The sequence below is a fragment of the Hemicordylus capensis genome, chromosome 3 (genome assembly GCF_027244095.1).
Source record: "Hemicordylus capensis ecotype Gifberg chromosome 3, rHemCap1.1.pri, whole genome shotgun sequence".
In the NCBI taxonomy this organism is placed as follows: domain Eukaryota; kingdom Metazoa; phylum Chordata; class Lepidosauria; order Squamata; family Cordylidae; genus Hemicordylus; species Hemicordylus capensis.
In genome coordinates this window covers 287,425,138-287,451,084 of record NC_069659.1, presented here as the reverse complement: position 1 = coordinate 287,451,084, position 25,947 = coordinate 287,425,138, and the positions used below count along the sequence as shown (strand labels likewise).

General features: G+C 45.4%; 1 protein-coding gene across 1 annotated transcript; it reads right to left on the bottom strand.

The window, feature by feature from the left end:
* Positions 1 to 304: 304 nt before the first annotated feature.
* On the bottom strand, positions 305 to 24,249 carry HOGA1 (4-hydroxy-2-oxoglutarate aldolase 1). Its single transcript, XM_053312483.1, has 7 exons — positions 23,861 to 24,249; positions 15,518 to 15,646; positions 12,501 to 12,628; positions 9,973 to 10,107; positions 8,101 to 8,197; positions 6,855 to 6,988; positions 305 to 656 (listed from the first exon to the last, which is right to left on the bottom strand). Exons 1-7 carry the CDS (start codon positions 24,093 to 24,095, stop codon positions 507 to 509), a joined length of 1,008 nt encoding a protein of 335 aa, XP_053168458.1. The 5' UTR covers positions 24,096 to 24,249; the 3' UTR covers positions 305 to 506.
* Between the last annotated feature and the right edge of the window lie 1,698 nt (positions 24,250 to 25,947).

Sequence of the window (25,947 nt, the reverse complement as noted above, 5' to 3'; positions counted from 1 at the left end):
CTGACATTAGAGTGACTTTATGAATCCACGCCAAGGCAGAAATCTCAGATTCCTCTCAGGCCATAAACCACTTTGGTGTGGGGTCACACAATCACACTAATGTTGGTGACCCACATTAAACCTAGATTCACACAATTGTGTGAACCGGGCCAGAGAGCAGGATGCAATCAACACCATAGTATATGTGCAAAAGATACCATAGAAGCGCTGGCTAAGGAAATCACAGGGGATTTCAAGGGACAAAGCCAATATCAGGAAGGGAGTGCTGGGCTTCTAACCTGCCGTGGGAAATTGCACTTGCCTATTTGGAGTTCAATTCTAGGTTCTTTATTCATCCATTTCACTGTTAGTTCCATGCTCAGATTTTCAAACATGCCAATTAATAAAATGTAGGTTAAATGAGCTGTATTTTACTAAGCTGCAAGTACTCTGAAAATGGATGCCTAACTAAACAGGCCTACTGGCTATCTCAAGGTTCCAGCCATTGCTTGGAACGGCTTTGTCCTTCACAACCATCCATTGGAGCTGAAATCCTGGCGCAGCTCCATCACTTGTGCTTCGCTTAACGAGAGTAAGGGAGCACGACAGAGGCCTCCATGGTAACCAAACCACTCCATTGCCTGCTTGAGCCCTGGGACCCCAAACTTGCTCGTCACCTGTGGGAACAGAAACAGTGTGAGAGTCCATTAACTGCTCTATAGCCAACAGTGCAGAACAGGTGTGTATGAAGCCATTTCATACAAATACCACTTCTTTCTAGGGTCACACTTTGGAAGTAACTGAATAATTCACTAAGGCCTGTGCTTTCTAGGAAACAGAAGGGGATATATACTACAGAATATGCCACAGAAGGGGATATATACTAGAACCCAGTTGCTCCTATTTGACCCTGCTAAACTTGGGTAAGGATGTCATTGTTTCTTATATTTATTATCTATCATTTTGTACCCCGCCCCAAATTTCCATCTCTGGGTGGTTTACAATAACATAAAACAAATGAAAACGGAAATGAAAGCCTTAAAACAATGTAAAACAACAAGTCTAGTTAAAAAAGCTTAGGTGAAAAGTGTCTTTAGAGAAGTCTTAAAAGTTGTCAGAGATGGGGAAGCTCTTATTTCAAGCAAGGAGTGCATTCCAGAGTCTCGGGGTGGCAACAAAGGAGACCTGTCCCTGTGTAGCCACCAGACGAGCTGGTGGCAACTGCAGATAAACCTCTCCAGATTATCTCAATGGGTGAAGGGGCTCATAATGAAAAATATGTTATCTTAAATACCCTGGACTTAAGCTGTTTAGGGCCACTGCCTCAACCTGAGACACCAGGGAGAGGTTTGGATTCAGAAGACTCCCAGGCTGCATACCTGTTTGTTCTGGGGAAGTATAACCCCATCCAGAACTGGCAGATCAAAATTGTCTCCTGAGTTCTGACCCCACACAATAAGCATCTCCGTCTTACCAGGATTCAGTCTGTTATCTCTCATCCAGCCCATCACTGCCTCCCGTATGGAGAGGAGAGCTGGTTTTGTGATAGCAAGCATGACTTGTCCCATTAGCTAAGCAGGGTCAGCCCTGGTTTCATTTGAATAGGAGACCTCATGAGCACTGTAAGATATTCCCCTCATGATGGAGCCACTCTGGGAAGAGCATCTAGGTTCCAAGTTCCCTCCCTGGCTTCTCCAAGACAGGGCTGAGAGAGATTCCTGCCTGAAACCTTGGAGAAGCCACTGCCAGTCTGTATAGACAATACTGAGCTAGATAGACTAATGGTCTGACTCAGTATATGGCAGCTTCCAATGTTCCTCCAAACAGGCATTTAGAGAGGTTATGCCTTCTCCTGATGATGCTGACATGGAGAAATAAGTTTGGTTGTCATCAACATACTGATAACACCCTGTACCAAATCTCCTCATGATCTCTCCCAGCAGTTTTATGTAGATATTAAAAAGTATTGGAGACAATATCGACCCCTGGGGGACGCCATATAAAAGTTCATGTTTTGAAGAACAGCAGTCTCCAAGCGACACCATCTGGAATCTGCCCAAGAGGTAGGAGTAGAACCACTGCAAAGCAGTGCCTTCCACTCCCAACCCTCTCAGATGGTCTAGAAGGATACTATGGTCAATAGTATTGAAAGCTGCTGAGAAATCCAAAAGGACCAACAGTCACAGTCCTTCCATCAATTCCCTGTTGGAGATCATCCATCTGGCCAACCAAGGCGGTCTCCACCCCATAGCCTGTCCAAAAAGAAATCTGAAATTGGTCTAGATAATCTGTTTCCTCCACGACTGTCTGGAGCTGGGAGGCCACTACCTTCTCATTTACCTTGTCCAAACATGGCAGGTTAGAGACTGGACTATAGTTGCTTAACTCTGAGGGATCCAATGTATGCTTCTTCAGAGGAGGTCTAATAATTGCATCCTTAAGACTGAAAGGCACCCTGCCCTGCCCTCAGAGAAGCATTTATCATCTCTACCAGGCCTTCTACAATGACCCCCCTGCCAGACAGTGTAAGCCATATCGGACAAGGCTCAGGAGAACAGGTGGTATCATTACAAGCAGGTTGTCCACATCATCAAGAGTCACAAAATGAAACTGATCCAGCCCAACCACATAAGAGGAGTTGCTGAACACCTCTGCATGAGAATCTCCAAAAATTGTGGAGTGAGTCTAAATCTAAGTTGGCCCAAATATGAGAGATTTTATCCACAAAAACGTCATTAAAAATTCACAGCGGATAATTGACAGTTCCAAATTCTGATTCAAGGGAGGAGAGGCACATACTACCCTTCTCACAACTCGGCTGGACGTTAGCTTACAATACAGCAGGGGGAAAATCACTTCTTTGCCACATGTATTGCCTGAGCATAGGTCTTCAATGCACACTATGTTGAAATCTGTCGGATTTGAGTCGTCTTACTCCACTTGTGTTCCAGTTGTCTACCTTGCTGCTTCGGCTCCCGAAGTTCTTCTGTGTATACCAAGGGGCCAGTTTTGAAGAGGGTCAGAGAGGACGCTTAGGAGCGATCATGTCTACTGCCCTGGTGAGACTGCTGTTTCAGTTCTCCACCAAGGCATTAACAGAATTACCAGCAGAGCCAAGACTAAATCCTTCCAAGGCTTCTTGGAATCCTATTGGATCCAATAATCTTCTTGGGTAGACCATCCTAATAGGCCCCTCACCCCTGCAGAGGAGGGGCGTGATTGTGAGTCCAACCTTAACCAGATGGTGGTCCGTCCATGACAATGAAGACATTAAAGGAGTCCCCATCCATGGAAGACCACCCTGATCAAACTAAAAGACCAGATCCAGCATGTGACCAGCAACATGCATCAGTCCCAAGACTACTTGGGATAAGCCCGTAGCTGCCATGGCCTCTATGAACTCCTGAGCTGCCCCCGGACAGATTGGTCCTGAAATGAACATTGAGATCCTCCCCCCACCCCCGCAAGCCTGGGAGACTCTAACGTCAATTCCAGGACCAAGTCCATCCGCTCAATTAGGGGCTCTTTTGGGCAGTGGGGTGATCGGTACACCAACAGAAGTCCCAATCCATCCCTGGTCCCCAACCTTAAGTACTCACATTCAATATTAGATACTTTGACAGGGATATTTGAGCATTAATCAGTGGTTCCCAACCTTGAGGCCTCCAGATGTTGCTGAACTCCCATCATCCCCAGCCATAATAAATTGTAGTTGGAGCTGATGGGAGCTGTAGTAGTTCAGCAACATCTGGAGGCCCCCAGATTGGGAACTACTACATTATATCAATAAGATAAGCAAACAGAACATAGGAAGCTGCCTTATACTGAAACAGACCATTGGTGCATCTTGCTCAGTATCATCTACAGCAGGGCTGCTCAACTTCGGCCCTCCTGCAGATGTTGGCCTACAATTCCCATAATCCCAGGTTATTGGCCACTGTGGCTGGGGATTATGGGAGTTGTCGTTCAAAAACAGCTGGGGGGCCTAAGTTGATCAGGCCTGATCTACAGTGACTGATCGTGGCTTCTTAAAGGTTTCAAGCAGGAGCCCATCCCTACGTGGAGTTTCCAGGGATTGAAGCTGGGACCACCAGCATGTAAAGCAGATGCTCTACCACTGAGTTATGGTCCCAAGCAAAGTGGCTTGGCACAAGTGGCTGATCCTTTCCCAGATGACATGAGCCCTATTCAGACTTTGGGGCTATTCTGACGATGTGCAAAAATCGGTCTCGGAGAGCCTAGCCCGATTTTTGCAGGTCATCAGAACCACTGGGCTCGGCTACAAGCCCGGTGGTTCTAGAGCAGGTAACCCGCTCAAGAACCTTTGCCCCAAAACCAGGTTTAATTGTGAGTAGCCACAGCATGGCTTTGCACCACGCCTACTCACGAGTAGACCCCCAGAGGGGCGGCAAAAAGCTGCCTTCTTACTCCGGGCGTCTCCCCAGTATGCCCTGCATGCTTGCGCAGGGCATACTGGGGCTTCCAGGAGCCGCGCAGCCCCCGAGCTCCCCAGCCCCCACCGGCTCCGGCTCAGAGCCGGCAATCGTGTGGGCAGCCGATCCGGCCGCCCAGGGCTCCCTCCCCGCAAACCCCACCAAACCGGGTCTCACGGATCATGAGACCCAGCTCTTTATGTTGTATGAGTGTATAGATGTCTGTACATGTTTTTGTGTGAATGACTGTAACTGCATTCATTTTAAAAGTGAGCTGGGATAGAGGGCCCCCCAAAGGCATGGTACAGATAGGAAATGTACTGCTGTGCCTATTTTCAACATAACTTGTAAATAGCAGTACAGATCTGTATCTATGTGTACTGTACACTCGTTTGAGTGCTGGACATATGAATAGGGCTGTAATGTCTAGAGGTTAGAAGCTAAGCACTACTGCTTCTACAATGATAAAAGCAGCTGCCTTATCCTAAATCTATGTGACTTGAGCTAGGCTTTGACCCACTGCTGGTGTCCTGGGTCTTGGTCAGATGTCTTTCCCAGGGCCGATGCCCAAGCTCCTTTAACTGGAGGTACCAGGTTGAACATAAGAGCAATGGTGCACCTACGTAATTTTGGAGCCTGAAACTCAAGGCCTTTGCAAGCACCCTCTCTTGCTGGAGCCCCCCGCCCACTGCATGTTAAGCATCATGTGTGTGTGGGGACACACACACACACACACACACACACACACACACACACACACTTTTTAACATGTGGGTTCTTGAGGACACAAATAGCAACTGAACTCACCAGAATGTAAGAATATAAAACAGGTACATTTATGCAAATATGCATTAGCAGAAACATTTCAAGACACAACGTAACATATCCCCATCCCATGTATTTCTTTCCCCACTGCCCCCTCTGTCCCTAAAGCACCTGGCACAGATCATAATCGTACTCGACCGCCCAGCCCAGTGTGGGCCAGCGATGACCACACGACCCAGGACAGATAAGGAGGATTTGGGGGCCCCAGGGGGTGTGGAGGCCCTGGACTTCAGCCCCAAAGTCCAGGGGTAACAGCATCTCTGCATAAGAGGATAAGCTCTTTCACAGAGCTGCAGTCCCTTGGCTGTAATGGGAAAAGCACAAGGCAACGGGAATTTGCCGCACTGGAATTCTAAGCCCTAGGTATTTTTCTGTGCATATTAAATAGAGCTTACATTAATCTCTTCCCACTGATGACAAAAAGAGTATTGGTTAGGAGGGCTGGTGGTTGGTTGTTTTTGTTGCAGTTTTGCAACCTCTAGGAAACTGCAATGTGAACAAACCACAGGGCATGAAGGGACACCCAGGATATCATGGCCTAAGGTCCAAAAATTGTATTTTGAGTCTCAAAAAACCAAAACGGAAAATGTAAATTGTGCAGGATAGTAAAGCTCATACACAAAACAGGAAGGGGCAGTGTTCAGAGCTGCTGAAGGAGGTGGGTCACCCATTCACCTCTAGGCAATAGCAGTGGCGCTCTTACCCCTGGACTTCCGGGCCCAAGTCCAGGCACACGCCCTGGGGGCCCCCAAGTCCTCCTTAGTCTGACTGAGGTAGCTGCTGGCCCGAACTGTGCTGGGCAGCCAAGTGCAATTATGATCTGTACCGGGTGATTTAGGGACAGAGGGAGGAGTGGGAAAAGAAATATGTGGGATGGGGATAGGTTACGTTGTGTCTTGAAATGTTTCTGCTAATGCATATTTGCATCAATATACCTGTTTTATATTCTTACATTCTTGTGAGATCAGTTGCTGTTTGTGCCCTCAAGAACCCATGTGTTAAAAATACTGTGTTTGTCAGTGTGTGTGTGTGTGTGTGTGTGCACGCGCACATGCACAGGGGGATGATGCTTAACTTGCAGCGGGGGGGGGGGCCTCCAGTGGTGTCGGGGGGGAAGGGGGGCTCCAAAGTCCTTTAGCTCCAGGCTCCAAAATTACTAAGTGCACCTCTGAGCAATAGCTACAATTGCTTGGCTGTGCTGCTGATGTGATACCAGAATGCATGCAACCTCTGGTTCAGGGCAGATGGAGGAGGACAGGACTGGGCCCTCAGCCCTTGCTGCAGACCCTGTGCAGTCACAGAATGTGCAGCCAGGAGGAGCACTTTAGAAACAAGGCAGCCCCGATGTTCTTAAGAACTGGTGCTTCTGCAGTTTTCCCCATTCACAACAACGGGGGAAACTGCAGAAGCACTACCAGGGCAACTGTCAGTTCTTAAAAGCATCGGGGAGGCATTCCAAGTCTGCAGCAGCCCAAGAATGCAGCATGACATCTCCACAATGCTGTGCCACATCATATCGGTGAATGTCTATTTCCCAGTCAGGCCTGGAAAGAACTATTCCAGCTTCAGTCAATCTACTCCCCCACCCCCACTCCGCCCGCCATCTCTGGCTCTTACCGCAAGATTTGGCTCAATGAGTCGATGCTGCAATTTCCTGGCCTCGTCCCAGCTTCCAGCATGGCACAGTTGCTCAAGCTGACAGAGAGGAGCACCAAGCACATTGGCAAGGGCACAGACCCCTCCAGTGGCACCTGGAACAGTAAGCAAAGCAGAGTTCTCCCGACCAGTGAAACATGCGCCCTTACCCCACAAGCGTTCCATCACTAGCCCCAGTATTCCCTCTCAAACATCTTCATATAAACACTTTCAACATCTGGAGTAGACCAAACATTGTAGCCCCCACTACTGGCATCTCATAGGAACATAGGAAGTTGCCATATACTGACACCCACCCACCCCACCCCACCCCTGCAAAATTGACCATCTAGCTTAGTATTGTCTACACAGACTGGCAGCGGCTTCTCCAAGGTTGCAGGCAGGAGTCCCTCTCAGCCCTGTCTGGAGATACCAGGAAGGGAACTTGGGACCTTATGCAGATGCTCTTCCCAGAGCAGCCCCATAAGGGGAATATCTTTGCAGTGCTCACATGTAGTCTCACATTCAAATGCAAACCAGGGAAGTCCCTCCTTAGCAGAGGAGACAGTTCATGCTTAATACCTCAAGGCCAGCTCTCCTCCCATCTCACTAGCTTCTGTGTTCAAAGGACATTATGGTAATCAAGTTTAGAAATATCCTGTCATCGCCTTATACAGCTTATCATTTGGTATCCTTTCCCCCCACCTACTTTGTATCCTTTCCCCATGCACATACAGTGGTCCCTCGACTTACGAACTACTCGACATCCAAATTTTTCGACTTACGAAAGGAAAAAGTGGCCGCACGCTTACGAATTTTTCGACATCCGAACGGAAAACCGTTGGTGGTTTTAGATGCGGTTTCCTCGACTTACGAATTTTAGATGCGGTTTCCTCGACTTACGAATTTTGATAATGTGGTCGTTGCCCCATGGTGAGCAATGCTCCGCAGGAGTTTGCAGAGTTTGCAGAGTTTGCATTTTGCATGCCTTTAAAGTGCACTTGATAAAGAGTTTTGCACATAAAACTGGGTGTCTGGGTCTTTTTCCTAGGCTCCGGAACGAATTAATCCATTTCCAATGCATTCCTATGGGAAACCGCTTTTCGACTTACGAACTTTTCGACCTACGAATGTGCATTCGGAACGGATTAACTTCGTAAGTCGAGGGACCACTGTACTGCCAAACAGCACTCTCTGGAAACAGAGGCGGCTTTCCACCATCACCTACCGACAATGTAACTGGCCAGCAGAAAACCAGCTGATCCCGCCAGCACTTGGAAGTCCTCCTGCTGGGTCTTGTGGACAAGCAGCCCTATGCGCGTGATCTAGTAAGAGGCAAAAGTTTTGAGACAACACCGGACACCAGTCTTAAGAGTGCCAGAATCTGCCATTGCCAAAGAATATAGGAGAGCTTGGACAGGGCATTCCTGAATACAGGGCAATAAATAGCCATGTGCCAATGCATTAATAGTCAAGGGACTGGTATTTTAGAAACATTGGCCCAATATTGCCCCATTCTGCATAGAGCTTACTTTGTTCAGTCTGCAGTTTTTCTCTGAACTCCACCAAGCAGGTCCTGACCTGTGAAGGAAGCATGCGAGTCCCTAGGATGGGTTCTCTAGGACTCCTTTTGCTTCGCTGACTTAACCTTCTGCCTATAATGGGTGATATCAATAGCAATAAAGAAGAAATGGTGGGATATATGGCCTACAGTTCTACACAGGGGATGGTTTAAGGACCTGATGCCCTTTGTTAATGACACACATTGTTAATGTTTAACCTGATGAATCATTAGAGGGAACTGACTGGGAGCCCCATGTAAGGGCATTGAGCTTCCAGGAATGAAGTCAGGACAGTGACTTACAGGAAAGGTAATTCTACCTACTTTACTCAAGTTCTAGCACGACTTGTGGTATTAATCAGTACCCGAGTTTGAATGATGAAGAGAGAGAGAGAGAGAGAGAGAGTGAGTGAGTGAGTGTGTGTGGTTATTGAAGAGTGAATCCCATGGGAAGGGGATAAATGTGCACCAAAGGAACATTCAGAATTGTCTGCCCATAAAATGCGTTGTATTTGTATAATGCTTTCAAGTGTTCAAAGCACTAAACATATACTAGCCGACCCCACACAGAGCATCTGTGTGGCGCTTTGGGGCCGGCTGTTTCCCCCTCCCTCTTCCTCCTGCCCCGGTCTCTCCTCTCTTCCCCTTCCCTTCAGCCCCACACTCTCCAGCCCTCCTCCCCTCCTGTTCCTCCCTAAGTCGGCAGATTAGTTCTTACTCGAACAACTTTTTGTAATCCTTACGACAACTCTTTGAGGTATCATTATCCCCATATTGCAATTGGGGTTGAGAGGAAGTGCCTTGCCTAAGGCAACCTAGAGTTCATGGCAGAGCAGACATTTTGAACCAGGGAGTTCCCAAGTTGTACACGATACCAGCTCTCATCCAATCCTGCCATGGGCAAGAGTGGCTGGCACAACCCCTGCCATGGGGATGATAATCACTGATTGCACTCTTCAGGGCAGTAGTTGTGCTTTGAGCTCACAAACATAAATGGGCTTTTCATTTATTTGTTGCATTTGTATCCCCTCCTCTTTCTCTAAGGAGCTCCAACATGGAGATTATCTCATGGTATTCTTACCTGCAAGGTATGTTCGGCTGAGAGACTGCAACTGGCCCAAGAAGAACACTTAGTCTCTCTAGTCCAACACCCTGTTTGCTTCCACAGTGGCTCTCAGACTGAGCTGTATCAGGTAACTGCTTTTGTCTCCCTTGTCATACTTGCAAATTAGCACATGAACCCTAAGCTAGGAGTGTGGGAAGATGCCATCTGGCTGTGCTTTAATTTCTTTTCTTTCTTTTTTTAAAGTATCATCTCTGGGCTGCAGGAAACTGTTGCTTTAAAGTTAATATTTTAACTCAGCAAGTGAAGGGGAAAGTTGGCATGCTTACTTAGAGGAGTGTGTGCACCTGTTTCTGCCTCTCAAATACTAAAAAGTCCTTCGGTTCAGATCCTTGTAACCACTGCAAAATGCAACAACCAGCCCCTGGCAGCATCGCCTTGGCTCAGGATCTGGTTCCCCTCCCCTTTTCACTCACATTGCCACCACTGTCCTTGATCCCCACAATGTTGGGGTGCTGCGCTAGGGTGAGCACCACATCACTGGGCAGCTCTAAAGCCGTGTTGGCTGGGACGCTGTAGAGTATCACGGGGACCGGAGAAGCTTCAGCCACCTGGGGGATACAAAGCAGGAAATGCTGGCATATGGGCACATGGGATAATAACTCACACTCTGAAACACAGTGAGAAGCCCCCAACAACTCACTCTTCAGAAAGCCTCATCCAAAAGGAAAAGGAAAAAAGCTGATAGAAAGCCCCTCTGGCCACCGCCTCAACCTGAGATACCAGAGAGATGTGTGAATCTAGAAGTACTCCCAAACTGCGAACCTGTTCCTTTTGGGAAAGTGTGACCCCATCTAGAACAGAACCATAGTCCCAATGAGGATTAGGGGCCATATACATGCTATTTACATGAAGGGGGGAAGCAGCTTAACATAATATGCAGTTTGGTCCAAACAAGTTGTTGGACTTACAGAGTAATTTCATCAGCAACTGTTGGTCCTCTCGGCAGCTTCCGATACTAATGACCATAGTATCCTTCTGGAACGTCTGAGGGGGTTGGGGGTGGGAGGCATTGTTTTACAGTGGTTCCGCTTCTACCTCTCGGATAGATTCCAGATGGTGTTAATTGGAGACTGTTGCTCTTCAAAATCTAAGTATAGTGTTCCTCAAGGTTCTGTACTTTCTCCAATGTTTTTTAACATCTACATGAAACCGCTTGGAGAGATCATCAGGGGATTTGGAGCTGGGTGTTACCAGTATGCTGATGACACCCAGATCTACGTCTCCATGTCAACTTCTTCAGGAGCTGGCATATCCTCACTAAATGCCTGTCTGGAAGCAGTAATGGGCTGGATGAGGGAGAATAAACTGAAGCTGAATCCAGATAAGACGGAGGTACTTATTGTGCGGGGTCAGAACTCTAAAGACGATTTTGATCTGCCTGTTCTAGATGGGGTCACAGTTCCTCAAAAGGAACAGGTTTGCAGTCTGGGAGTACTTCTGGATTCACACCTCTCCCTGGTTTCTCAGATTGAGGCGGTGGCCAGGAGTGCCTTCTATCAGCTTCGGCTGATACGCCAGCTGCGCCTGTTTCTCGAGATCAGTGACTTCAAAACAGTGGTACATCTGTTGGTGACCTCCAGACTTGACTTTTGTAATGTGCTCTATGTGGGGTTGCCTTTGTACGTAGTCCGGAAACTTCAGTTGGTTCAGAACGCGATAGCCAGGTTGGTCTCTGGGTCATCTTGGAGAGACCACGTTACTCCTTTACTGATGGAGTTACACTGGCTGCCAATAGGTTCCCGGACAAAATACAAAGTGCTAGTTATAACTTACAAAGCCCTAAACGGCTTAGGCCCTGGGTATCTAAGGGAGCGTCTTCTTCATTATGAGCCCCACCGCCCATTGAGGTCATCTGAGGAGGTCCGTCTCCAGTTACCGCCACCTCGTTTGGTAGCTACACAGAGACAGGCCTTCTCGGCTGCTGCCCCGAGATTGTGGAATGCACTCCCTGCTGAGATACGATCCTCCCCATCTCTGGCAATTTTCAAAAAACACCCGAAAACCCATCTTTTCACCTAAGCTTTCTCAGCTTCCTAAATTTGGGGTTTTTTAATATCTGGTTTATTTTAAAATTTAAAACCCAATTTTGGGATTTTAATCACTGTAATTGTTTAATTGTTGTTTTAAAATGTTTTTAAATTGTTAATTGTTATATTGTTTTTTAATTTGTTTTAGCTCTTTACTGTTTTAGTGGTTTGTTTTAATTGTAAACCGCCCTGAGCCATTTTGGAAGGGCGGTATACAAATCAAATCAAATCAAATCCAAACCAATCCAATCCAATAAATAAATAAATAATTTTGAATGGGACAGGACAGGCCTGCTTTGGGAATTTCTGTGCATTTCCTCTTCAACAGAAGGTTGGACAATAAAGCATCACAAATTTCTTGCTGGACTGTAGAACATTCATTCCCCAAAAGGGTAAAGTGCATTAGAAACTGCAATCGTAACATGGGCAATCAATGGCTCCTAGGGTGCCCTGTGCGTTTGTGAATTTTGGGAGATTTTTCAATGCTCACAAATGATCCACACATCTTAAAGAAGTGATACCTGAATTCCCTCAAGGGAGGAACAGCTCAGCTATGACTTGGGAGAAGCATTTCATTTATTTATTCCTGTTGATTTATTATTTGCCCTACCCCAGGAACTGGGGCTACACAGGAGAACGCGAACACATTTAGTATGATGCTGAACCCTACAGAAGGATCACAACTGACATGAATTAGCAGATGGGGAAATTAGCAGAAAGACCACTTCCAACTATATTTCAATCTAAAATGCAAAGTAACTAGAGATTGAATGCACGCTTTCCCATTTCCACTTCCTTGTTTTCCTACATAACTTCCCTCAGACTCTTCTTGGCATCCTCCTACCCTTCCCCACAAAAATGGTTCCCGTGCTCTGTGATTCTGAGCAGGGAGGCACCCTGACCCCATTCTTCACCTGTGTGTAATGATGGATCAAGGCAGCACTGGTCATGCTTCCCCGGAAGTAGCAAGGAGTCACCACAAGAGCCGCATCAGCCCCCTTATCTGCCACTTGCACCGTCATCTCAATGGTGCCCTGAGTTGCTGGGGGAAGAGGAAGTGACACATGACAAGGGGCCCAGTAGGGTTAGGATCTTTCCCTTGGATTTGGTGGGAGCTCTACTTACCTGCCGTATTAGTGTTATTTTACTACTACTACTACTACTACTACTACGATGAATATTTATATACTGTTTTTCAAAAGTTCTTTATAGAATGAATGAGTGAGTGAGTGAGTGAGTGAGTGAATAAGTAAATAAATACTGTAATGGTAAAGAGGGGGATGCATTTGAAAGGTGGACTGTTAAAGGCATTGAATTTTGCTTTGCTCAGGGGATGTGTCTATTGAGGGCGGGAATAATGGGGCCTCCATTATACATATATGATGAATATTTATATACTGCTTTTCAACAAAAGTTCCCCAAGTGGTTTACATAAATATAAATATATATTGTTTGTATATTAATAAACAAACATACAAAATGGCTCCCTGTCCCCAAAGGGCTCACAATCTAAAAAAGAAATGTAAGATAGACACCAGCAACAGCCATCGGAGGGATGCTGTGCTGGGGATGGATGGGGCCAATTGCTCTCCCTCTGCTAAATAAAGAGAATCATCACTTGTAAAAGGTGCCTCTTTGCTCAGTTAGCTGGGAACATATAACTAGGGTAATGAGCAGAGGGAAATATAGTGGTGGGAATTTGACTAGGTATTGTTCCAGGGGCCTTGCCAGCCAGATACATAGGAAGCTGCCTGCCTTATACTGAGTGAGAACATGGGTCCATCTAATTCAGTACTGTCTACACTGACTGTCAATGGCTCTCTGAGGTTTCAAGCAGGAGTCTCTCTCAGCCCTAACTGGAGATGCCAGAGTTTGAACCTGGGACCTGCAGATGTTCTTCCACTGAGCTTTGGCCCCACCCCCTAAGGGGAATATCTTACAGCACTCCCATGTAGTCACCCATCCAAATGCAAACCAAGAAGATGGACCTTACTTAGCAAAGGGGACAATTCATGCTCGCTACCACAAGACTACCACCCCTCCAGCTTTTGGTGATCCCTTCAGTTGCTCCACTTTCCAGCCAGATGGATCATGGTTTCCACACTGGGAACCCCTAGAAGACTGCTGAAGGTGCTGCTGTTGAATGCCAGAGTGGTCAACAGTCAACATCTGGTCATTCCGGATTTGATCCCACATGGGTGGACAGATATGGCATATATAACTGAAATCTGCCTGAATGAAGTGGAAGGGATTATTTATTATTAGTCAAATTTATTAGTCAAATTTGTACACCGCTCCAAACTTTCATCTCTGGGCAGTTAACAACAGCACAAAACAAGTTAAAACATATACAAAAACTTAAAACAATTTAACAATTTAAAAATCATCCACAGATTAAAACCTTAAAATTTTAAAGAACTGAATAAGCTTGGGTGAAGAGATGGGTTTTCTAATGCTTTTTTAAAATTGTCAGAGATGGGGAGGATCGTATCTCAGGATTGGGATTGCTCTCTCCCAACTCTGCCCACAGGGTTCTGGAATACAACAGCACCAATGGAAAAACTCAAGCCAGGTCTGAAGGAAGTCAGATTAGAGCTCAGCATTGGGCCTACTTTGTGTCAAGGATCATAGCAGCGAAGGACAGATCTACAACAGTCTGGAAATACTCCGAGACCCAGGCAACTCAAGATGCTCAGGCAGCAGCTGTGGGCAGTGGGACTTTTGCTCAGCTTCAGCTGGTATGCCAGCTGCACCCATACCTGGAACATGTGGACCTTGCTACCATACCATGCCCTTATCACCTTGTGCTTAGACTACTGCAATGCACTCTGTATGAGGCTGCCCTTCCCTTGAAAACGCTTCAGAAACTACAGCTGGTGCAGAATGAAGTAGCAAGGGTGCTGATACAAAGATTTATATACTGCTTTTCAACAAGTTCCCAAAGTGGTTTCTTTCCTAGATTGTGAGCCCTTTGGGCACAGGGAGCCATTTTATTTATTCATTTATATCTATATGGATATGGATAGGGCCAGTTGTTCTCCCCCTGCTAAATAAAGAGAACCGCCACTTTAAAAAGGCACCTCTTTGCCCAGTTAGCAGAGTGCTAGATACTCAGAACATATCACCCTACTATTGTGCCAGCTGCATTGGCTATCAATGTGGTTCTCGGTGTGATTCAAAGAGCTTCTCATTGCTCTCTAAACTGCTCTAAACAGTTTACATTAGAATCTAGGTAGCTGAAAGTCCACCTGTGAAATTCCCCATAGGAGTCTGCCTGGCTCATAAAATATTTCAGAGAAGTTCTCCTGCACATCCCAAGGCCATCTGAAGTTTGGCTGGTGGTAATGTGAAATGACTTTCTGCATGGTGGTCCCTGCCCTCTAGAACCCCATTTCGTCTGAAACCCAGAGTCTCCCTTCATTTCCTGCCTTCTCCAGCTATCAGTTAAGAGACATTTCCTTTCCAACAGACCTTCTCAGAGTTTTTTAAAGTGTGGCTTGCAAAATGTTTTGATTTGTTTTACCCTCTACTGCTCTTAAATCAGTTATGGAAATGCTGTTTTTCTTGTTTTATTGTATTCAGGCCACTTAGGGTCCCTTGAAAAATAGGGTATAAATTCCACGTCAAATGATAGACCCTGTGATTTTCAGAAGTTAGAGGTTCTAATTAGGGCTTAAGGCAGGAGTTCTTAACCTTGAGTCCCCACTCATTGAACTAAAACTCCCATCATCTTCGGTCACAATGGACTTCTGCCATTGTGGTTGGGGATGATGGGAGTTGTAGTCCAACAACATCTGGGGATCCATGGATGAGAACACCAGGTTTAAGGAATAAATTCTTCACAGGGTGAGGTCTCAGTACCAGAATTCTCCTGCTGAGAACTGTGAGGCTGGAAGATGATGTCCTCTGCCTCACCCTCCACATCACTTACATTCACATCCGGACCCAGCAAGCAGCAACTTTTCCTTGGGCATAGCTTGGCGCACCCGTCTTACCACTTCCAGGCGTTCCTGCTGTGTCAAGTAGGGAGCTTCCCCATTGGAACCCTGCACCACAACACCTGCACAAAAACAGACGACATTGGGTGTGTATGTGTGTTTCCATCATTCTGCTTCACTGCCAGAATGTATCAAATCCATTTATTTCAACTCTTATACATTGCTTTTCTACCCAATGTCTCAAAGCAATGTGCAATAATAAAGAGCCACAAATGAAAATTGGGAGCACACACAGCTCCCAAACCTGGGTAGAACAGAGTCTTTGACTGTGTGAATGTCCTCATTAAATGCACATAAGGCGAAGCAGTATTATGGCAGCAGCACCATTTCCAGGTGTAGCACATGTAAGCACATGCGGCAAATGTGTGAAGGAACATATGTTACCATCAAGTTTAAGGGCAAGGGGAAAGGGAAGTTTAAAGTCACCCAGTAATCCCATACGCAGGGACTAGTCTGGACGTTTCCAGGAAACGCCAAACAGCATCTTTCCAGGAAACTCTGACAGATCTTTAACTTAAGATGGAGAACCACAGGCGATGTGGTTCTTTAATTAGGAGCCCCTGGTGGTGCAGTGGTAAAACTGCTGCCCTGTAACCAGAAGGTTACAAGTTCGATCCTGACCAGGGGCTCAAGGTTGACTCAGCCTTCCATCCTTCCGAGGTCGGTAAAATGAGTACCCAGAATGTTGGGGGCAATATGCTAAATCATTGTAAACCGCTTAGAGAGCTCCGGCTATAGAGCGGTATATAAATGTAAGTGCTATTGCTATTGCTATTTAATTTAGAACTGTTTAAGGTTTTTACCAGGGTGGATAAAAATCAATGATTTTTTTAAAAAAATCAAAAAAAAATTTTTTTAATTTAAATTGGATTTTTAAAATTTAAATTGGATTTTTTAAAATAAAATGCTTTTTGAGGAAAATATATTACCATCCAAAGGTTATTCCATCATGAATTAAAGATTAGTTTTTTAATTATGTAGAATAAGGCTGTATATGTTTAATTTTTTTGGTAAATAAATTCCATTAATCCATTCACAATGTCATGCTCTTCCAGAGGTTTTTGTAAGATTATTGGGCAGTTTCTCTGCCTACAAGATATTATCACAGATGCTTGGTTTACTTTTGCAGTTCTCAAAACTGAATTTGACTCAGCAGAGATCACATGCCTCTTCTTCACAGCAAAAATGAACAGAGTTGAGAAAAAGACCTTAATCCTATTGTTCTACAAACCTATGAATACAGAATCAACCCCTTCAGTGCTAAGTTTCAAGAAGTTCAGTGAAATAGAATAGAAACAATATTTTTCTGATTGTTTGGAGTGGAATAGATCTGCACAAGAAGAAAGTGAAACTAAGTGTGAGGAGGGAGGGGCAAGCAGACAAGCAGTACAAAATGAAAGTGAAACTTTCTGAGCACAATACTGCATAGCCACAGACAGACAAGTCTTTGGATCTTTTTGTGTGTATGACCTGAGGTTTATCACATTCTTTCCTTGGAGGAAAAAAACCTATAATTGTTACCTGGGAGGCCCCCAGTTACCACAAACCAGACAAACAAGGATGATTGAAGGAAGCAATAATCACCATTTATTTAGTTTACCAGCGCTGGTGGCCAATTCTCCGTGCCTCGCAGCCTACTAGAGAATCGCGCGCAGCTGCCTGGGTCACAAGTTTTTATACTTTGGCATAACTACATAGCTGGGCATCAACATTCAGCCCCAAAGAACCAATTAGTTCATTGGTTAACATCATTGTCCGTCATATTACAAATATTATAATCATTGCTAGTTAGACAAGCATTCCCTAGTACAAAGAAACATTTCTACTGCATATTGATAAGCGAAACTGTCTTCCTCAGATGGCCTTGAAGTGTTTTACAGGCCTTTGCTTTTTCAAGAGATACAAGGAGAGGGGGGCTCTTCCCCCTCTAGCTTGTCAGCAAATTTATGGCTTTACAGCTCGCAATTTGGCAAGGCAACTTGCAGACTCTATTAACCATTTCTTGACCAGTGCAAAGACACTTTCCCATTCCATGAGAACAAAGTGATTACAAAGCAGCTTTCAGAAAAGGCATTTTCCCCTCATTCCACATAATGGCAGCAGGCCATAAAAGAGACCCAGTTTGGCAATATTTTAATGAAGTTCCTTTACCTATCGGTAAGGCAGGCATGCGTGCAAAATGCAAACACTGCAACAAAGAAATGCAAGGCCTGGTGGCCCGAATGAGCCAACATCATGAGAAGTGCTGTGATGAAGATGACCAAAGAAACACATTTGAACAGGCAGGATCTTCAGGTTGGTAAACATTTTTATTGAATCATATAATATTTCTAAAGACTGCCTTGAACTGTCATGTTTGAGCAAAATTATATTTCTTATTATTACTGCATGTTACTGTCATTTGGTACAGTTATGAAGAAAAGCAAATATTCCTTTTGGGGCAGTGCTGAGTACAATAAGCAGAAATTGTATAAACAATAAAATAACAGCATTGACTTTTTTGTTTAGGGGAATTCATGGATTCTGGAAACTATCCACCTTCAAGATCACCATCCTCCTGTTCTACAGTTTCAGAGTTATCCATCCAGGATAGTGCTTCATTAGCATCATCATCAGACACCCACAGCCACATATCACTATCACCTAAAAGAAAGAAAAAATCCTTCCCTCCTGGAACCACCATAGATAAGTTTGTGATAAAAACTAGCAGATTAGAAAAAGAGTTAATTGATGAAAAAAATTGCCCAGTTTGTTTATGCAACGAACTCTTCTTTCCGTCTGACTGAGAACCCACATTTCATTAATATGGTTCAGTCACTGAGACCAGGATACAGTCCACCCAGCAGAGCAGATGTTGCAGGGAAACTGCTGGATAAAGTGTATGACAGAGAAATGGAGCAATGTGCAACAGCTCTGGAGGGTAGAATTGTTAACCTAAGTATTGATGGGTGGAGTAATGTCCACAATGATCCTATTGTATGTGCTTGTATAACAACAGAAGAAGGGAAAGTCTTCCTTGCACAAACAATTGATACGTCAGGAAATGCACACACAGCAGAATACTTACAAGAAGTGGCAGTAAAAGCTATAACAACATGTGAACAAAAATTCAAATGTCTAGTACGCAGTTTGGTCACAGACAATGCTGCAAATGTATCCAAGATGAGAAGAAATTTAGAAGAGCAGGAAGGGAATACAAAGCTAATAACATATGGTTGCAGTGCTCATTTGCTGCACCTCTTAGCCAAAGACTTAAGTGTTCCAGAAATAAAGACTAATGTTGTTGAAATTGCTAAATACTTCCGTAACAATCACTTTACTGCAGCAGCTCTGAAAAGGATGGGTGGAACCAAGCTAACGCTCCCACAAGATGTTAGATGGAACTCTGTGGTGGACTGTTTTGAGCAGTATATCAAGAACTGGCCTATTCTGATGACAGTTTGTGAACAAAATCGAGATAAAATAGATGGCACTGTCACGGCCAAAATCCTCAACATTGGGCTTAAGAGAAATGTTGAACATATGCTGAGCATCCTGAAACCCATCTCTGAATCTTTAAACAAAATACAGAAAAATAGCTGTTTTATTGCTGATGCTGTTGAAATTTGGAAGGAACTGAGTGAACACTTAAAAACAGAAGTACACATGGACAGAATTAAATTACAAGCATTAAAAAAATGAATGGGACAAGTACTGTCTCCAGCTCATTTTTTGGCAAATATTGTCAATATCCAGTACCAGGGTCAAAACTTAAGTGCTGAGGAAGAGGAGTTAGCTATGACATGGGTATCCAGCAATCATCCATCTGTAATGCCAACTATAATAAACTTCAAAGCTAAGGGGGAACCATTCAAGAAATATATGTTTGCTGAAGATATTTTAAAGAAAGTCACACCAGTGAACTGGTGGAAGTCACTTAAGCACTTGGATTTAGAGACTGTTCAAGTAATGATTTCACTTTTAACAGCAGTAGCTTCTTCTGCAGGCGTTGAAAGAATATTCTCTTCCTTTGGACTCATTCATTCTAAATTGAGAAATCGTTTGGGACCCGATAAAGCAGGAAAGCTTGTTTTTCTTTTCTAGATTATGAACAAAGAAGAAGATGAAGATGACGAGTGAGCTACAGAGGACAGTATTTAAGTTTTTCATGTGTAGGCTGGGCTGACAGTCTAAGTTTCTTAAAATATATATATATATATTGTTTAGCCAAATTAGTTAACAAACATGGATGTTTGTTTAAGCAAATAACATATGCTGTAATGTTATTGTTTCAGTTGAATAAATCTATTTAAATTGTTATTATTAAGGTAATGATTATTTTTCTCCTTCCTAAGTACAACAGAAAAGTTGTCCAAATATGAATGATTAACCTATTAAACTGGGGATAAAAAAACTAATATGAAAAGTTGTTATTCTAAAAATCTTCATCTACGTGCATATTAAAGTTATACCAGCAAGAATTAGTCTTTATGTAGAAAGCTATGATTTAAATCAAGCCTTACTGACTAGTGATTTAAATCGTTATTTAAATCGTGAATTAAATCAGTTTGATTTAAATCAAATCCACCCTGATTTTTACTCAGTAAAATTGTTTCAGTTGTTTTTATTCTGTTTTTACATTTGTTGTATTTTAAATTATGCACACTGCCTAGGGCAGGGAGCCAACGTGTACTTCTCCAACATGTGCTTCTCCAGATGTTGCTGAACTGCAACTTCCATCATCCCCATCCACAATGGTGTACTAGATGATGGAAGTTGTAATTCAGAAACATCTGGAGCACTAGTGGAGCCAAACCGCGGGTGGCCTGTGTCCAGCCGCTGCGGCAGCCCCGCTTGCCCTGCCCCCTAGTCTGACGTCAGACGTGGGGGTTAGCCACGCCCCGCATCTGACATCAGATGTGGGGGGCATGGTCTGGCTCCCAGACAGGGCCGTGTGGCCCTGTTCGGGAGTTAGACCCAGGAGCGGCTCTTCCCTGCCTTAAAGGGTCCCGTGCGCCCCCATTCGGGAGCTAGATCGGGGCCAGCGCTGCATTCGCAGCACGGCCGGATGCAGCTCTCCCTGCCATTAAGGCAGGGAAGAGCCGCTCCTGGCCACGCTGCGAATGCAGTGCCGGCCATTTAACTCCCAAACAGGGCCATGCAGCCCCGCTCAGGCGCTAAACCAGCACACACACACTCCCCGCGTCTGACTTCAGATGTGGGGGGGTGTCGGGGTCGCGATGCGTGGCCCCTGAGGGGCAGCGGCCCGGGTTCTTTGAACCCAGTCACCCAATGGTGGCTACACCCCTGATCTGCAGTACCACAGGTTAGAAACCCCTGTCCTAGGCAGTGTGCATATCTGGCAGTATAGAAATATGATTGGTTGGTTGGTTGGTGGTTGGTTTATTTGCTCACAACAGCTCAAGAGCTTAAACACAAAAGAACAATGTGTGTGTGGGGAAGGTTCCTTTCTCCCTTGATGTACACAAATCAATCCAGATTGTAAGTTAGAGTTCCAACATCTAGTTACCACACAGCTCTGTTTCCTTGATTGATTGATTGATTGATTGATTGAATGACTGATTGAAGTGCCGTCAAGTCAGTGTCGACTCTTAGCGACCACATAGATAGAATCTCTCCAGGATGATGATCTGTCTTCAACTTGGCCTGATTCCTTAGGTTGCCTTAAATTACCAGTTAACATAGCCAATTAACAATGTCTCTCTGCCTCCTACAACAGTGCTGGCCAGGCACTGAATGGAAATTAGGGTCTTTTACTTGTCGGAGGGTCAGGTTTCTTTCTTTATTCAAGCAGCATGGACATCTTGAGGAGAGGAGATATCTTCCCCTCCTCAAACCTTGGACTTTGATAACTCCCTTTTTTATATCCTAAATTGTCCATATGACATATTGGTGTGCTCTTCTAATTGGTCCAAAACATGCTTTCAAGTTCAGAAGTTATTTTTATCCAAAAGTTTAAAGGCAAAGATTGTGCCGTTGAGTCAGTGTCAAATCCCGATGACCACAGAGCCCTGTGGTTGTTTTTGGTAGAATAAATGAGGGGTTTAGCATTGCCATCTCCCACGCAGTATGCCTTTCAACACCTCCCTATATCACTGCTGCCCAATACAGGAATTTCCCATATTCTGGGAAACACACCAGCGGGGATTTGAACCAACAGCCTCCTACTCTCTAGGGAGGTTGCTTCCCTGCTGCGCCATTAGGTGGCCAAAGGTTTGCTACATTCGAATGTTCAAAGTATGTTTTCCTTCCATTATCCACTCTGTACAGTCTCCCTACTCCCTACTATCTCCCTACTCCCTTTAACAAACATGGCCTTACAAAACAGCATCTTAATTTCAAATGCACCACAAGCTCGCTTCAGCATACAATACACTATGATATATTTCAGAGCAAAGAGTATATATATTAAAGCAACGTCATACCAATATATAATGTTTACAGCATTAGCTTCAGCAAGTTTCATTCACCATGGGAATTTCCTTGTTATAAGAATACGTCCTTCTGCGATCCCCATTTAGTACTTGGGATAGGTTTCCTACAGGGTTTCCTGGTCCTTTGGTCAGTGGAGCAAGACCCTAGCTACTGGTCATGACTTGAGGACTTGCCATATGGCAATAGATATGGTGGGGGGAACCTGCCCCCTACAAGGCTAAATTGTAAAGAAGTGGGAAGAAGCCAGCCACTGGCAAAATCCTGCCCCAGAGCTATATCTTCTGTTTAGCTATGGAACCATTGCCCCCCTGGCTGCCCTAGAGTGGAAGTGCCACATGTGGACGAAGCTGGACAGAATTGCCTTATTTTTTCCTAGCAAAGCAGTTATGCCTTTAGCAATTGCATGGAGGAGGCCACAAGTCCAGCAGGCAAGGTTTTTCCAAGCTTGAAAAACATGGCAGGGAAATCTTATCTGTTGACTCTCTGCTTGACATGCCTGCTATAGAGAGCCAGCGTGGTGTAGTGGTTAGAGTGCTGGACTAGGACCGGGGAGACCCGAGTTCAAATCCCCATTCAGCCATAAAACTAGCTGGGTGACTCTGGGCCAGTCACTTCTCTCTCAGCCTAACCTACTTCATAGGGTTGTTGTGAAAGAGAAACTTAAGTATGTAGTACACCGCTCTGGGCTCCTTGGAGGAAGAGCGGGATATAAATGAAATACTACTACTACTACAACTAATAATAATAATAATAATAATAATAATAATATTGTTAAAGGTACAGGAACCCTGCCAGGAAAAGCAGTAACCGTGTTTGGATAGGAGGGGATTAAGAAACTAGGAAATAATATGGGATCCAATAAGTAGGGGAACCAGTTACGGATAGAGATTCAATGTGGAAATTGTTTATAAGTTAAGGCTAAGAGGCATTATTTGGGGCAGGGGCTTAGTGACAGGGGGACAAACAGAGGCAGTGCCCTCCCCAAAGATTATTCTGCCCTCATATGATTTTCTCCTACAGTGAGAAGTTGCCATTGCCAACATAATTTCTTCCTCCTCAACCCCACTACATCTCCTGCAAGAACTGCAGAGAGCAGCCAAAGTCCAGGCAGGCAACCATGTATGTCCTTGAAGACAGCTGAGCTGCACAGCCCCTCTCTTTATTGGACAGGATCCAGCTGGAAGAGCCAACAAATGAGTTTTGCCTCCTTTATTAAGCCCCCACCCCCACCCGCTGGAGACGATCCAGTGCTAAGTTAGCACTGCTAACTGGGAAGAATGTTCAAGGAACCACGACAGTCAGGTGAATCAATCCCACCCACCCCCATCTCGCTGACTGGCGATCCCTTTGCCCGAGGTGAAATCTTTTGCTCGCTCACTGAATCCTTTCAGTGAAGATCTTTTGCTCCTCACTTTTCCCTGCCAGAGGTTCTGTGCCGCCTTTAAAAGAGCTATACGACAGGCAAAAACTCAAAAGGTCAGGGGAGACAAGCTGCCTGATGAACGTCTGGAAAATATTGGATAGCTCTTAAAGGCACAGAGTTATTGTTCTGCGTGGGGGGGCGGGGTGGGGGGCGGCGTGGGGTGCCCCCCCATCCTAAAGTGCACCTACATTTCCAGGACGGCACCAGGCAGGGTGGTTAACCGCTTGGACCGCGCGTACAGTGCTTGGGACACCTTACAGTATAAACCAGAGGACAACTATTCAGCAGGTACGCGGCAGCAAAGGCGCCTGAGCGACATCGCAAGGTTCCCAGCTCCACGCTTCCATCCCCTGCCTGCTCCTCCACCAACCCTAGATGGAGCCCACTGCTGCCGCGTCCCTTCTGCTCCTGCCCCTACCTCGGAAGGGAAGCCCGGCGTAAAGGCGCACGTTCTCTTCCAACCGGATGTAATCCACTTCGCCTTGCGAGGTGAAGGGAGTGGCCAGGGGTGGGTAGATGCCCCGCAGCTCCAGCCGCCGCGGAGGTGCCGCTGCGCTGAACTTTCTAGGCACGCTCCCCTTTCCAAGTCCACCGGGGCGCCAGCAAAGGCTTCTTAGCCCCAAGAGAGGCAGGAAGCGCGGGACTGCTGCCATGGCCACGTGAGAGAACTTCTTCTCGGTCGGTCTAATGCTGCGCAGTCTGGGGGCCACTAGCAGGTGGGTGATGAGGGCGGGCAGAAATGTATTAAGACCGCCCTCCTCGACAGTGGGAGGAGGTGAAAACACTCTGTTCAGCCCAGCGGCCTCATCAAATTCCTCTTCCGATTTTAAAGGGACTCTACTAGAGAGCCGCTTTATACCCAGTCAGGCGCGGGCGTTTGCTCCATCTATCTCCGTAGTTGTCCACACCAGCCACGGGCTTCAGGTGGGGAGGAGGAAGTAGACCTGGCATGATCTGCATGTAAAGCAGGTGCTCTACCACCGAGCCATCTATGCCCTCACCATCACCCCGTAAAAAAACATGGAAATCTGCCTTTATAGTATACCAAATCAAACCATTTGGCCATCTAGCAATAGAAGTATAATATTGAAAGTGGGTTCAGGTCTAAAATACTGTCTTCGTTGTATTTAGAAAGGGCCCATTCCAGCTTATTCTGTTCCATTGGTCTTGTGGTAGCAAGCATGAATTGTCCCCTTTGCTAAGCAGAGCCTGCTTTGGTTTGCATTTGAATGGGAGACATGGGTGAGCACTGCAAGATATTCAGGGGATGGGGCCACTCAGGGAAGAACATTTGCAGGCAGAAGGTTCCAAGCTCCCTCCTTGGTATCTCCAAGACAGGGCTGAGGGAGATCCCTGCCTGCAACCTTGGAGAAGCCGCTGCCAGTCTGTGTACTGAGCTAGACTGACCAGTGGTCTGACTCAGTACAAGGCAGCTTCCTGTGTTCATATATGGAGGAATATAGGGCTTTCTTCTTGGAGCGGTGATTTCCCATCTCATTAGTAGCCCAAGGCCTTGAAGTGTTTCTTCTTCTAAGCTAAAATAAATACATTCATTCATTCATTCATTCAAGCTGGGGAAGAAGATGCCATGGCCTCGCTGTGCCCTGCAATGTGGTGGGGATGGTGGAGGAAGATTGAAGAGAGCTTCTCAAAGAAAACTGGGGGAGGGGGCCCAAAAATAGCCTATGAGCCCACCTACTCCCCCCCCGGTCAGAGCAAATGGATTTTTCATCAAGATAATAGCAACTGACAAGTTATTTGATAGGAAATCCATTATCAAGTAATGAGCTCAGAGAACAATTAAGACAGATCCCATAACTAGAAATCCAAAAGGAAAAAAAGAGTGGGGTGGAAATGCTGAAAACCAGAGACCAACAATAACCAACAATTCCCATGGAAAGGAAAAATAGGAGCATCGCAGGATATGACTGTGGATGCAAAGAATACTAAAAACAAAACATGCAGGAAACAGGAGGAGGAGCATATAACCAAGGAAGTGTATAAAAGATTGGCCTGAATCTGCAGGGGTGTTGTCAAGAAAGCTAAGGCTCAACATGAGCTGAGGCTTGTGAGGGATGCCAAAAACAAAAAATGGGGGTTCTGGATAAGTTTTATGGATGTGTCCAAAAAAAGAGGATGGTCAGGAAAGTGGCAGGTCTGTTGTTTGGAGAAGATGGTAAAAGAGCATCTAGCTATCTTAAATGAGTTTAAGGACAAGATGAATTACATCCCCGAGTGCTGAAGGGATTTACAGCTGCACTCTCAGAACCACTGTCTATAACCTTGGAGAAAACTTCAGGGCCAAAAGACTGAAGATGAGCTAAGGTTGTCCCTGCCTTCAGAAAGGAGGAAGAGGAGGAGCCGAGAAGCTACAGACCTGTTAGCTTGACACTGGCAAGATCTTTGGAAGTTTATGAAGCAGTCTGTCTGTGAGCACCTTGAAAAGGATTAGTAGGAGCCTACAGTGGGTTTTTATCAAGGACAACTCATGCCAGACAGACCTCC

Bases quoted from the DNA above. Each gene is read 5' to 3' on its own strand.
- HOGA1 (XM_053312483.1), bottom strand. From the start codon at position 24,095: ATGGCAGCAGTCCCGCGCTTCCTGCCTCTCTTGGGGCTAAGAAGCCTT. The intron at 10,108-12,500 runs GTGAAGAATGGG...TGTATCCCCCAG, and splicing joins TGATCCATCATTACACACAG to GTGGCTGAAGCTTCTCCGGT. The intron at 8,198-9,972 runs GTGAGTGAAAAG...GCCTCTTACTAG, and splicing joins TCAAGGACAGTGGTGGCAAT to ATCACGCGCATAGGGCTGCT.